The sequence below is a fragment of the Mustelus asterias genome, chromosome 1 (genome assembly GCF_964213995.1).
Source record: "Mustelus asterias chromosome 1, sMusAst1.hap1.1, whole genome shotgun sequence".
Lineage (NCBI taxonomy): Eukaryota > Metazoa > Chordata > Chondrichthyes > Carcharhiniformes > Triakidae > Mustelus > Mustelus asterias.
The window spans coordinates 139,958,159-139,973,313 of record NC_135801.1 but is presented as its reverse complement, the minus strand read 5'-3'; the positions used below and the strand labels follow the sequence as shown (position 1 = coordinate 139,973,313).

The window sequence follows — 15,155 nt, the reverse complement described above, 5'->3', positions numbered from 1 at the left end:
ATCAAATCCATCTGAGTCTAACAAGTCTCTTTTTATAGTTCAAATGCTTCATCCCAGGCAACATCCTGATGAATCTCCTATATACCCACTCTAACACAATTACATCCTTCCACAGTAAGGTAACCAGAACAGCTCACAGTACTCCAGCTGTGGCCTAACCAAAATTCTGTACAGCTTTAACATTACCTCCCTACTCTTATACTCAATGCCACGACTGATAAAAACCATATACCTTCTTAACTATTCTATTCACCTGCTTTGTGCTCTTCAGGGATCTGTGAATAAGTACCCCAAATCCATCTCATCCTCTGAGCTTCCTAATGTGCTGTCATTCATTAAATACTCCCTTGTCCTGTACTTCTTCCAAAGTGCATCACTTCACATTTATCAGGGTTAAATACCATCTGTCAGTGCATTGCCCATCTGATCAATCCATCTGTATCATCCTGTAACCTACGACCTTTTTCTTCACTATTAACCACCCTACCAATCTTGGTGTCATCTGCAAATTTAAATAGATTTTTTCAAACCATGAAACACGCTTTAAGGTCATCGCAAGGACATTCCTCTATTCAAAAGCGTCTGGACACATTTCTGCTGACATACCAAAACACACCATATGTTACGACTAAAACATCTCCAGCATTCCTACTAATGGGATGGCAACTGCACGCTGGCTTTGATCAGCAGGATGACCAAGTGGAGAGAAGAACATAAAAGATCAAAGCCATGAATTTTCTGTTGTGGACAAGAGGTTCTAGCTCATAATTATGCTACTGGAGCTTAATGGGTTCCTGCTGCTTTGATACCTCAGTAAGAAGTCCCACAACACCAGGTTAAAGTCCAACAGGTTTATTTGGTAGCACAAGCTTTCGGAGTGTCGCTCCTTCTTCAGGTGAGTGAGGAGTTGTGTTCACAAACAGGGCATACATAGACACAAACTTAATTTACAAGATAATGGTTGGAATGCAAGTCTTTACAGGTAATCAAACCTTAAAGGTACAGACAATGTGAGTGGAGAGAGGGTTAAGCACAGGTTAAAGAGGTGTGTATTGTCTCCAGCCAGGACAGTTAGTGAGATTTTGCAAGCCCAGACAAGTCATGGGTGTTACAGATAGTGTGACATGAACCCATGATCCCGGTTGAGGCCATCCTCATGTATGCGGAACTTGGCTATCAGTTTCTGCTCAGCGATTCTGCATTGTCGTGTGTCGTGAAGGCCGCCTTGGAGAACGCTTACCCAAATATCAGAGGCTGAATGCCCGTGACTGCTGAGGTGCTCCCTTACAGGAAGAGAACACTCCTGCCTGGTGATTGTCGAGCGGTGTTCATTCATCCGTTGTCGTAGCGTCTGCATGGTCTCCCCAATGTACCATGCTTCGGGACATCCTTTCCTGCAGCGTATCAGGTAGACAACGTTGGCCTAATAAATAATTTATTTATCTAACTAACAGTGGACAAATTAACTAAACTATTAACAGACCGAACAAAACAAGATTCTAATGGTATGCTGTTCCAATAAATACAATTTTCACTCATTAAGAAAAACTGAACTTTTCTCTTCTTTGATACCTTTGCTATCTAGATGGTGCTTTGAGCTAAGAGCTGTGAGCTGTGGCAGATGGCACTTGCTCTCTCCTTTTGTCCCACTGCCCCCCTTCTTCTATACCTGAGATGACATATCAATATTTCCCACAATAGGATTGGCCCTACGTTGCCAAAACCATCAGATTTAAATTTGATAGGTTCTTGGTATCTAAGTGTCTAATTCAAATTGATTGCTGAATTCAAATTCTTGGTAAAAATTACTGCTTGGCCATTCGATATAAATGTTTCAGTTTGGGCTCTTATGTACTTGCATTTTAAAAAAATTTCTAAGCACAGAAAAAGCACCACCTTTTAAAGGGACCACGCAATGCTTTCTCCCTTGTATTTTACAAACAACAATCTACATTTACTCTACCCAACTTTGTAACACCAGACAGATTTCTCATCAGAGTCAATACCATAAGTGAGGGGTGATAAGATATCAGGTGCAGATGGAATCCAGATTTGAGGTTACTATCAGGCCAGCCATCATCTTATTAAATGGTGGAGCAGACTCGAGGGGCCAAATGGCCTACTCCTTATTCATATGCAGCAGCTCACCAAAGCTTCTTCTGAAACCCACAAGCTCTACCTCCTAGAACGACAGGTTCATAGGAACACTACAGGAACACGACTTGGAAACCTCTTGGATCCTATTCTTGGATATAAACATTCAATGTTCATAACACTGTCCATATCCATGTAGCTCAAGAAAAGTGAGTTCGCAACTTCAGAATAAATTGTGGCTAGTCACTGAAGGCATTGTGAAATGAAATTGAGATGTTATGTCTTTGTCATCATGAATTGAATATTTATGTTTTCTATTGCAGATAGAATGTCACCCATACTTGATCCAAAAGCAGCTTATGGATCACTGCACAAAACAAAAAATTATTGTTACAGCGTACAGCCCGCTTGGCTCACCTGACCGTCCCTGGGCCAGACCTGATGACCCAAAGCTGTTGGAAGATCCAAGAATACTGAAAATTGCAGAAAAATATGGGAAATCCGCAGCTCAAGTTATTATAAGGTACAGTTCCAATTTGATATGTAAACGGTTACATTTCATTTAAAAACATTTCCTATTTCATATGTCCTTTACGTGAGCACATTATATTTTTACTAACTAACCACAATATTTCCATGCTGTAAACCACTATGACTCTAATATTTCTACTGTTCAGCAATTCACAATGTGTATTGAGAAGGACAGAAATGTTTGGCAGACGAGAAACAAAGATTATTATTTGAATGGCTATAAATAAAGAGGTGCATGTTCAACGAAACCTGGGTTCCTCGTACACAGTCACTGAAAGTAAGCATGCAGGGGCAACAGGCGGTAAATGTGGCAAACAGTATGTTGGCCATCATAGCATGAGGATTTGAGTTTGGGAATAGGGATGCCTTGCTGTAATTATATAGGGCCTTGGTGAGACCATGACTGACATAGTGTGTACAGTTTTGGTTTCTTTATCTGAGGAAGGATGTTCTTGCTATAGAGGGAGTACAATGAAGATTTAACAGACTGATCCTAGGATGGCAGGGCTGACATTTGAGAAGAGTGAGTCAGATGGGATTCTTTTAACTGGAGTTTAGAAGAATGAGATCTTATAATAACTAATAAAATTCTAAAAGGACTAGTCAGGGAAGATGCAGAAAGGATGTTCCTGATGGCGGGAAGTCCACAGCCAGGAGTTACAGTCTAAGGATATGGGGTAAACCATTTAGATGAGGAGAAATTTCTTCACCCAGAGAATGGTGACCCTTTGGAATTCATTAACACAAAAAGCAGTTGAGGCCAAAACATTGTATGTTTTCAAGAAGGAATTAGATCAAAGAATATGGGAAGAAAGCAGGAACACCTCCCTGAGTTGGATGATCAGGCGTAATCATAATGAATGGCATAGCAGGCTCAAAGGGCCGAATGGCCTACACCTGCACCTATTTTCTATGTTTCTACAATCTGACTGGCACCATTTTGAAAGCTGCCTGCCCCTGGGCATTCTAAACATGCAAGTTAGGACCCTAGGATTTAGTTCACTGTTTTTCAGAAATACTGCTGAGCAAGTGTGTCCTCCCCCGGTTCCCCCAACCCAAACTGTACTTACCTAAATTTTAACAGGGGCAGCCTGTTATTGCCCTGGCTGAGTCCAATGAGCTGTCTAGCACCCCAAAGTACAAGGCCAAAGCCTTAGCATGCTGACCATTCTTCATGATGGATATATCATTGGTATGCTCTATCACTCTGTGACCCAAAATTCAAATTAAATCCCAAGATTTTAAAAGTAAGCATCTATGCACATTTGGTATCCTTTGATTTTAACCAAAGAAGTGCACCCATTCTCTTCACAGATCGATGGCACTTCCTTTACGGATGTTGTTTAATATCACTCAATCATCCAAAGAGCCAACGCATTAGTGACCGTCACCCACTAAACTTCACTTATAAGCTTTGGCAGTTGAGGGAACAACTGAGTTGTTTTTCCTCAACTGGTTCAAACCTTAGTGCCAAAGGAGACTAACTAAGTTTAACTTCATATTTCTCAAATACACTGATGGGCAATAGAAATGTTCAGATTAATCATTGAAAATTGGTACCACAGAAATGATCGGTGAAAATCTAATCTTATTCCTTATATCCCGAGGTGGCAAGTGCAAAGAGAAATAGTGTGCATACCAAAGAGTGCTACACCCTCCAGGATTAAGGAAAATATTGAGGTAAAGCTTTTGTCAATGTTACAATATTTGTAAACTTCAAATAGCTTTAGGCATGAGTGTGCAACTAATAAGATTTGTCATGCTTCTGAATTAATAATGCAAGACCATTACAATTCCAAAAATATGTTAAAAGTGTATGCCACAAGAACAACTTGCATTTATATAGACCAAGGTGCTTCACAGAAGCATAATCAAAAAATGGATGTCAAGATAAACATGGAGATATCTAGAGTGATGACCAAACGCTTGGTCAAAGAGGCAGATTTTAAGGAGATGTGGAATGGTTTAAGGAAGAAATCCAAGACTTTGATGTTTAGGCAGCTGTAGGCACAGCACCCAAATGGTGGGCTGAAGGAAATGAGAGTGCACAAGAGACCACAGGAATTGGGAGTTCTGGGGAGAAATTTGTAGGGTGGGAGGAAGTTAAAGAGATGGAGAGGGGTGAGGCCATGATGGGATGAGGATGCAAAATTTACATTTTGAGGCTTTTGGGGTCTAGGCTAGCAGCCAGTGTAGGTCAACATGGAGAATAGCAATGGGTGAGCAGAACTTGGATGCATGGGTAGTGGAAATTGGATGAACTGAAGTTAGGTCATCCCGACTAGCTGGGGTGAGGGGTGGAACTGGTGACAATGATACAGAATTTGTCACAGGTGAAGATGCTGGCTTTTGACTGCCCAAGGATGGTAGAGGAAATTACAACTTATACCAGACTAAATCTAAGAAAAATGGTCTCACAGCACAGAGACATTGGCAAGGTTGATAGATCTTGTGGATGATGCTCCCAAGGAGGATCTTGTTGATGAAGAAAGGGAAGGTACCAAGGGCAGATCTTTGAAAGACTCCAGAGTTAACAGTGTGTGGATGGAAAAGAAGCCATTAGTGTACATCCTCTAATTACCATGTGACAGCAGTCCCAGTAGGCTGAACAGCAGAAGAGAAATGTTGGAGACAGTTGGTTTGCTCAACCATGTCAAAAGCTGTAAGGAGGATAACATAGGAACACCTCAAGCCTGCTCTTCCATTCAGCTCGATCATGGCTCATCCTCTAGTCCAAGGTCATTTTCCAGCACTATCCCCATATCCTTTGATATATTTTAACATCTAGAAATTTGTTGGTCACTGCCTTGAACATACTCAATGACTGAACCTCCAGAGCCCCTTGGGGTAGAAAATTCCAAAGTTTCACCACAATCTGAGTGAAGAAATTTCTCCTGATCTCTGTCCTAAATAGCTCACCTCTTATTCGGAGACTGTCTAGACATTCACCCGCTCCCAGCCGGGATAAACATGCTTACTGCATCTACCCTGTTGAGCCAGATTAGAATTTTCTATGCTTCAAAGAGATCATCTCTCATTCTTCCAAACTCTAGAGAATAGATACACAATCTCCCCACTCCCTCCATGGACAATCCTGCCATCCCAGGAATCAGTCCGATCAGCCTTAGTTGCATTCCCTCTATCGCAAGTATAAGAACATAAGAAATAGGAGCAGGAGTAGGCCATCTAGCCCCTCAAGCCTGCTCCGCCATTCAATAAGTTCATGGCTGATCTGATCGTGGGTTCAGTTCCACTTACCCGCCTGCTCCCCATAACCCTTAATTCCCTTAATGGTTAAAAATCTATCTATAACTTAAACACATTTAACGAGGTAGCCTCTACTGCTTCATTGGGCAGAGAATTCCAAAGATTCACTACCCTCTGGGAGAAGAAGTTCCTCCTCAACTCTGTTCTAAATTGACTCCCCCATATTTTGAGGCTATGCCCCCTAGTTCTTGTTTCCATTGTAAGTGGAAATAACCTCGCTGCTTCTACCCTGTCTAGCCCCTTCATTATCTTATATGTCTCTATAAGATCTCCCCTCAACCTTTTAAACTCCAATGAGTACAGGCCCAGTCTACTCAATCTCTCCTCATAAGCTAACCCCCTCATCTCTGGAATCAACCTGGTGAACCTTCTCTGTACCCCCTCCACAGCTAATCTATCCTTTCTTAAATAAGGGGACCAAAATTGTACACAGCACTCTAGGTACGGCCTCACCAGTACCCTGTACAGTTGCAGCATGACCTCCCTGCTTTTTATATCCTTCTTTAGGTAAGGAGACCAAAACTGTACATAATACTCTATCACCAAGGTTCTATACAATTACAGCAAGGCTTCTTTTCTCCTATACTCAAATCCTCTTGCAATAAAGGCCAACATAACACTGGTCTCCCTAATTGCTTCTTGCACCAGCAAGTTAACTTTCAGTAACTTATGAACATGGCCAACCAGATGCTTTTGGACATCAACCCTTCCCAATGTTACATCATGCAAGAAATATTGTAATTTCAACTTTTCCTACCAAAATGGACAACACTACATTTTCCACATTACATTCTATCTGCTATGATCTTGCCACTCAGGTAGCATGTCTAAATCTTCTTTAAGCTTCATTGCATCCTCCTCACTACTCATATTCCCACCTAGTTGTGTGTCATCAGCAAACTTGGAAATATTACATTTGGTCCCATTCATAGATATAGATTGTGAATAGCTGTGGCCCCCACACTGATACTTGCATTACCCCACTCGTGACATCTTGCCCACCTGAGAATTACGTATTTATTCCTACTTTCTATCCATTAATCAATTCTCAATGGTATATCACCCCAATCCCATGTGTTCTAATGTTGTTTACTTATATCCTGTATGGGACCTTATTGAAAGCCTTCTGAAAATCCAAATACACCACATCCACTGGCCATCCCATAACTATTCTACTAGTTACATCCTCAAGAAACTGTCAATACGTTTGTCAAATAGTTTCCCTTTCATAAATCCATGTTGACTCTGCCCAATCCTACAATTGTTTTCTTAGTGTCCAGTTATCACATCATTTAGAGTATATTCTAGCATTTTCCCTACAACTAACAGGTCTAGAAGTTCCCCATTTTCTTAAATAGTGGTGTTACATTTAGTACCTTCCAATCTGCAGGAACAGTGTTCCAGAATCTATAGAATTTTGGAAGATGACCACCAATGCATCCACTATCTCTACGCAACCTCTTGCAACATTCTGGGTTGTAAATCATCAGGTCCAGGGGATTTATCAACTTTCAGTCTCATCAATTTCTTTAGTACTACATTTTTCACAAATATTAATTGCTTTCAGTCCCTAATTCTCACAAATTCTTTGGTTCTCTAGAGTTCCGGAGAGATTTTTTGTATCTTCCTCTGTGAAGACAGAGGCAAAGAATTTGTTTAATTTCTCAATTTCTTTATTCCCCATGGCTGGATCACCTTTCCTGCTGGGCTCTTATGCCTTAAAGAAAAATATATCCATTGTAAACCATTATATTACTGATTTAAATACTCGCCATTGCTATCAACAGTCATACTTTTAAAAATAATTTCCCAAACTACCACAGCCAATTTTTCCCTCATGTTTTCATAGTTTCCTTTATTTAGATTAAACCAGAGTTTTTGGATTGAACTACATCACTTTCAGACTTAATGTAAAATTTGTTCATATAATGGCCACTCTTCCCGAAAGGCTTTACAACATGATTATTAATTAGCCCTCTCATTGAGCAATACTAAATTGAAAATAGCCTGTACTCTCGTTGGTTCCTGAACATTTGGAATATTGTGTGCAGTTCTGGTCACCTCACTATAAGAAGGATGTGGAAGCGCTGGAAAGAGTGCAGAGGAGATTTACCAGGATGCTGCCTGGTTTGGAGGGTAGGTCATATGAGGAAAGGTTGGGGGAGCTAGGGCTGTTCTCTCTGGAGCGGAGGAGGCTGAGGGGAGATTTAATAGAGGTGTATAAAATGATGAAGGGGATAGATAGAGTGAACGTTCAAAGACTATTTCCTCGGGTGGATGGAGCTATTACAAGGGGGCATAACTATAGGGTTCGTGGTGGGAGATACAGGACGGATATCAGAGGTAGGTTCTTTACGCAGAGAGTGGTTGGGGTGTGGAATGGACTGCCTGCAGTGATAGTGGAGTCAGACACTTTAGAAACATTTAAGCGGTTATTGGATAGGCACATGGAGCACACCAGGATGATAGGGAGTGGGATAGCTTGATCTTGGTTTCAGATAAAGCTCGGCACAACATCGTGGGCCGAAGGGCCTGTTCTGTGCTGTACTGTTCTATGTTCTAACATAGTTTTCCAGAAAACGATTTTGCATACATTCCTCCACAGCATTAGTGTTAACTAGGTTTACCCAGTCTGTGTGTAGATTGAAATCCCTCATAATTACAGTATTGCCCTAGTTACAGGCGCCTCTAAATTCCTGATTTATACCATGCCCTACATTACCACAACTGTTTGCTGACCTATAAATAACTCCAACAGTGTTTGCTGCGTATTGCTGTTTCTTCACTCCACCTAAACTGATTCTACATCTTGATCTTCTGATCCAAGATCCTTTCTCACTAATGCCCTCATCTCATCCTTTATTAACAATGCAACACCACCTCCTTTTCCTTGTTTGCCTATTGTTCCTAAATGTTGAATATCCTGGAGCATTCAGTTGCCAGCCTTGGTCACTCTGCAGCCATATCTCCATAATGCCAATTAGATCATCTCTTTACATCCATTTGTGTCATCAATTAATCTACATTGTTCCACTTGCTGTGTGCATTTAGATAGTGCCTTTAATCCTGTCTTTTTATTATTTTCACAATCTCTAGCCTTATTCGGCATGTCCACTATGTCTCTCACCAATTTTTACAGATGCACCAAAGAAAGCATCCTTTCCAGATGTATCACAGCTTGGTATGGCTCCTGCTCTGACCAAGACCGCAAGAAACCACAAAGGGTTATAAGCGTAGCCCAGTCCATCGTGCAAACCAGCCTCCCATCCACTGACTCAGTCAACACTTCCCACTGCTTCAGAAAAGTAGCCACCATAATTAAGGACCCCATGCACCCCGGACATTCTCTCTTCCACCTTCTTCCATCGGAAAAAAGATACAGAAGTCTGAGGTCACGTACCAACTGACTCAAGAACACCTTATTCCCTGCTGCCATCAGACTTTTGAGAGGACCTACCTCACATTAAGTTGATCTTTCTCTACATCCTAGCTATGACTTTAACACTATATTCTGCACCCTCTCCTTGCCTTCTCTATTAATGGAATGTTTTGTCTGAATAGCACAAAGAAACAATACTTTTCACTGTACACCAATATATGAGACAATAATAAAATAAAATCTTCTGCCTCACTCTTAAGTTTGTATGCTCTGTCCCTTCTTGCCACTCAGATTATCAATTTCCTTGTTGCTACTTTGCTCCCTTGCCTTGTCCTATTCTCTAATTTATCACATCTCCCCTCACTTGATCCCTTGCCCCCACTATTTAGTTTGAAGTTCTCTGTACTTCCCTAGTTATGATAAACTCCCATCACAGCTTAGGTGAAGGTGATCCCAACTGTATAGCTTCCATTTTCTCCAGTGCCCATCAAAACCATTTCTCCTACACTAAACATTGAGCCGTACATATAATTCTCTAATCGTATTTCCCCTATTGGTTCCTGGCTCAGGTAATAATCCAGAAATTAGGTGCTTTTTTTCTGTCGCCAGGTCTTACTCTCACGCTCATTTAGGTGCTGCTGTCTCTCTCCGGGTCCTCATCTCTGCTGCTGGAATTAAAACAATGACCATGAAAACATTGTCAATTGTCATAAAAACCCATCTAGTTCACTGATGTCATTTTTTGGTTAGGAAATCTGTCATCCTTATCCGCTTTGGCCTACATGTGATTCCAGATCCACAGCAATGCGGTTGACTCTCAACTGCCCTCTGAAATGGTATAGCAAGCCACTCAGCTCAAGGGCAATTAGAGATGGGTAAAAATGCTAGCGTAGCCAGCGACACCCACATCCCACAAATGAATTAAAAAAATATAGGTGTTGCTGTCTTCTCCAGGTCCTCCTCTCTCCTACTCATTTAGATTTTTTTAAAAATTCCATCCAAAAAACAAAATTCAAATTAAATCCAATTCATGGTCCCCACGAGAGACAAACAAGATCCAAACTGACAAGATGAGACATTGCACCCCATCTTGGGCTTGATCTGACACTTCATCTTAGCCAAAAGGCCAATTTAACGTCATTAGGTACCCTGATCCTTGACTCTATCCTAGCCTGGGTGGACCACCTGCATGATCATGGTTTCACTCCTGCCAGGAAGGTCAACCTGTCTGATCATTGACTCCCCCCTGTCTGCCTCCAGGCCCCTCTTCTCTCCTGCCCTTTTAACGAGGGATAATGCACCACATTCTCAGTCACAAATTGTATTTATAACTTTGATTAGGATCATTGCAGTGCAATGATACCCAGTAAATGGAAATGTGCGGTGAAACAATTATTCAATTACCAGCATATATTTACAAAAACATTATATTCAGTAACAGCCACAAGGAACAAACAATCCAGTCTTTAAATTGACTGGGAGAATTACAGATTTACCAAACACAATTAGGACACTCTCAAAGAGCCCTGTAAATATATTTCTGCAAAAGGACAGTGCAGTGAAAAAAAAGTTTGCATAGTTTAATTGATTACACCAAAGTTTTGCTTCAAGAACCTCTCAGTAAGGGGGCAGTGGAACTCCCCATGGAGTGCTGGAAAGCAGAATTCAAGTCTTAATCCAGCAAACATTGTAGAAAACAACACATTTAAGCAGTGAACTCAGAGTTGTGTTCTAACCTCAAAGTTATGAGTCAGATGATAAACACCATTTGTATTCTTCCATCAATTTGATAGTTACGTCACATGAAACACAAGTCATAGTATACACGTTGAAGAATTGAGACAAGGCATCTGACACAGGAATAAAAAAAATATAACAGCAAGAATTGGGAGTGAAAAAGGTAAAACCTGACTGAAATTCACTAACAAATTTTCATTCTTGGGACGTGACCATCATAACCAAGGCAAGCGTATTTTGCCCATCTCCTGTTGCACTTGAGACGCTGGTGATGGGTTGTCTTCTTGAACTGCTATAGTGGTGATGGTGCTCCTACAATACTGTTAGGTAGGGAGTGGTAGGATTCTGACCCAACAATGAAATGAGTGATGTGTTGAAGTCAGAATAGCATGCGTCTTGGAGTTGATGGTATTCTCATGCACCAGGATTGAAACTGAGAAACTGAAACTGTAAACACATAGATCTGTATAGCCTGGCAGAGATTATTTTGCAAAGTGGACACTGTGTAGCTATCAAAACAAATCAATTGGTTATTTACTTTTTAGTTATTGGTTTTTCTTTGGCAAGGAGGAGCCTACGACATAATTGAAATAAGTGAAAAGTTTCCTTTAAAGTTTTTTGTATATCAGTGCAAATACATTATTAACTGAGGTAATGTTGAACATACTGTTTACATCTGAACATGTGTGTGTGTTATAAAACAGGTCTTTGATTTCATATTGTCAAAGGAAGATATGAAACAAATTGAATCTTTTGACTGCAATGGAAGAATGATAGTGCCAATGTTAGAAGTAAGTTTTTAAAAAAGTAAATTTCATAGCTGTGTTGTTAACTGGGGATGTGCATATAAAGAGCAAAGCAAGTAACAAACAAGTAGCCATGACCATGCAAATTTCAGGACGCTTTTATCTCCGGGATTCATTAGCACCCTTGAGATGTGCTCCACCCAAAGATGACGAGAATGACTTAGACATCAGTGGGTAGGAATGGGATTCAGGTGCTATGAACCCCCAGAGGCCTCCTGAAACACATCAACATAAGCTCCTCCTGATTAATAAGGAAACCATTATAAATCTTTTAAAACTCACCTTGCTTGGATCTTTTAAGAATTAAAGTTGGTGATGATGCAAGTGAAATTGGGGAAAAAAATTGGGACTCATGATTACCACTTCTCCTCCAAACCGAGATGGTTTCTGGCAACACCCAGAGCCGTAATGTTCTGTACTATGGTGCTGTGCACCTTTCCATGTATAGTATAGTGCGACTTACCTTTCTGTGTGTAGCATACAACATATAAATTAGGAGCAAGAGTAGGTATTTTGGCCCCTCGAGCCTGTTCTGCCATTTGATAAGATCATGGCTTATCTGATTGCGGCTTCTACTTTCCTGTCGACTCCCTACACCCTTTCACTCTCGTCAACCAAGAATCCAGCTATCCCAGCCTTAAAAATATTTAATGACCCTGCCTTGATGGCTCTCTGGGGGAAGACTAATGACCCTCAGAGAAAAAAATCCTCATCAGGGGAGACTCCTTATTTCAAACTGTGTCCCCTAGTTCTAGTCTCTCTCTATGTACCCATAGTTCTGTTTACCATTCCATGTGTATCATAGAGTTGTGTATCCTTCCAAATTTCCAATTGCGTTGTACACCATCAAGGGGTTGAATGACCTTCCCTTGCTCCTAGTTCTGATGTGTTCTTGTATCAAATTGCTATGTATCCTTTCATGTGTACCATAATGTCATGCATTCTTCCATGTACCATAGACCAGTGTACCATCCCATGTGTACCATGGAGCTATGTATTCTTCATCGCACCATGGTACTACACACGTTCCATGTGTATCACAGTGTTAGATATCATCCCATGTCTGAGACGATAAGCAGCTGACTGTCTGGCCACTGTATAACTGGCCTCTGGTACACCCAGTACACTGTTTCCCTCCCCAATCCTTGGCTCCAGTTCATATGGCAGAGAATGCCCACTGCAGACGGTCCACTCACATAGATGTGGAAATGCAGCACAATTACCCAAATGCATACAAAACTCAGCACCATTGAATAAATGTGAGACTTTCCAAAAATACTACAACCTGACTGATCTTCCTTTACTTTTGTAGAGAGATGGAAGGAGAGTTTGGAGAGATTCAAGTCATCCGTACTTTCCTTTTAACGAGCCTTACTGAAAGCCAAACAACAAGTTCTACAATATCCACAACATATTTTGGAAATGTTTCTCTTTAAAACAACTTTGCAATGAACTCCTCTAAAATTGGTGTAACAATTAACAAAATATTAGAGAAATTATTTTATCACGGACATAAGCATTAAAAATATTAAAGCTTAAATAATCATTACTAGATCTGGTTGGATAAGGCAAGATGCATGTAAAAAATGGCAAACCTAACAAAAGCTCAATCATTTCCAAACATTCAACAAATAAACACCTCAATCATCAGCAACTCTCTGGCTGCAGATTTACATTGGAGTTTACAGGAACCTCAATTAAGTCAGAAAACTTCCAATAAGAATATAATAATGTAGAACGTTAATATGCACACTGCTAGTATTGCAATATAAAAGAGATATTAAATCATTATTTTTATTGACTGTCTTGCACAAATCAAGCATTAAAGAAATTGTGTGGAATTGTGTGATACCAAAGTGATTTGTTTTTCCATGTTATGCTAGTTCACACAAACATTTCATGTCATTTCAATTTAAATATAGCATGCCTGTGTTCAAGGTATGGCTACCACTGAAGTTTTTAAAATATAATTCATTAACAGTAAGGATTTGTTTCTTTAGAAAGTGTGTAGCATTTCATAAATTAAGTAAAGCAAAGTTTTCGAGATGTAGTTAAATATAGCTCTTGGGGCAAAGGGATCAAAGGAAATGGGGGTGAGGGGGGGAAAGAGAGGCAGAATCAGGCTATTGAGTTGGATGGTCAGCCATGATCATAATGAATGGCAGAGCAGGCTCAATGGGCTAACTGGCCTCCTCCTGCTCCCATTTTCTATGTTTCTATTAAGAGTCTTTTAGTGGCACAGAATTTGAGTATTGCTCTGTAATGGCTATAAGATCATACCCATTAACCTCAATTTGTGCCATTAATTCATTTATTTTCTCCCAAATACTACATGCGCTTAATTAAAGAAACATTTACCATTATTCCCCTATTGTTTCTATTTGCTGATTTTTTAATGTTCTGCCCCTTCCTGTCATACTCTGGGCATCATTACCTAAATAGCTGCCTTTCAATGCCGCCATATCCTTCTGCTTTATAAGCCTACGTGTCCCCTCTCTAGAACCTTCCACCCACTGTTTAGTTTAAACTCTCGACTTTCCTAGTTATATGGTTTGCAAGAACACTGATCCCAGCAGAGTTCAAATGTAGCCCGTGCCAATGGAACAGCCCCCACTTTCCCCAGTACTGGTGCCAGTGCCCAACAAACCAAAACCCACTTCTCTCACACCAGTCTTTGAGCCATGTATTCACTTCTCTCATTTTATTTATTTTTATTCATTTATGGGATGTGGGCATTGCTGTCTGGGCCAGCATTTATTGCCCATCCTTGGAGTCACTTGTAGGCCAAACCAGGTAAGGATGACCAATTTCCTTCCCAAAAGGACATTAGTGAACCAGATAAGTTTTTACAACAATCGACAATGGTTTCATGAGACTTTTAATTCCAGATTATTTTTATATCAAATTCAAATTTAACCATCTGCCACGGTGAAGTTCAAACCCGGGTCCTCAGAACATTACTCTGGGTCTCTGGATTACTAGTCCAGTAACAATACCGCTCCGCCAGTCTCCCCTGAAGGGGGAGATGCCCTATGCCAATTTGCACAGTTCATGTAATAATCTGGAGTATATCCTTGGAGGTTCTGTTGTATAATTTGGTGCCTAGCTCCTCAAAGTCTCTCTGCAGAAACCTCTTTCCTCATTCTACCTATGTTGTTGGTATCTACATGGGCCACAACAAAGGGATCCTCCCATTCCAACTGCAAGTTCTGCTCCAGGCTGGAGCAGATGTCCTGAACCCTGACACCAGGCAGGCAACACAGCCATCTGGACTCACTCTACTTGCGACAGAGAACAGTGTCAATACATCTCACTATACTGTTCCCTACAACCACTGAGTT

At 40.7% G+C, this 15,155-nt stretch overlaps 1 protein-coding gene across 2 annotated transcripts in view; it reads left to right on the top strand.

Moving 5' to 3' along the window:
- Window positions 1-13,653, top strand: part of akr1a1a (aldo-keto reductase family 1, member A1a (aldehyde reductase)) — a 41,154-nt gene extending 27,501 nt beyond the window's left edge. For both annotated transcript variants that reach the window (XM_078219484.1, XM_078219486.1), the window contains exons 6-9: window positions 2,418-2,617; window positions 4,233-4,305; window positions 11,713-11,799; window positions 13,127-13,653. In XM_078219484.1, the coding sequence (XP_078075610.1) occupies window positions 2,418-2,617; window positions 4,233-4,305; window positions 11,713-11,799; window positions 13,127-13,192 (426 nt within the window). In that variant the 3' untranslated portion in view covers window positions 13,193-13,653. The remainder of the gene's footprint in view (window positions 1-2,417; window positions 2,618-4,232; window positions 4,306-11,712; window positions 11,800-13,126) is intronic.
- The last annotated feature ends 1,502 nt before the right edge of the window (window positions 13,654-15,155 follow it).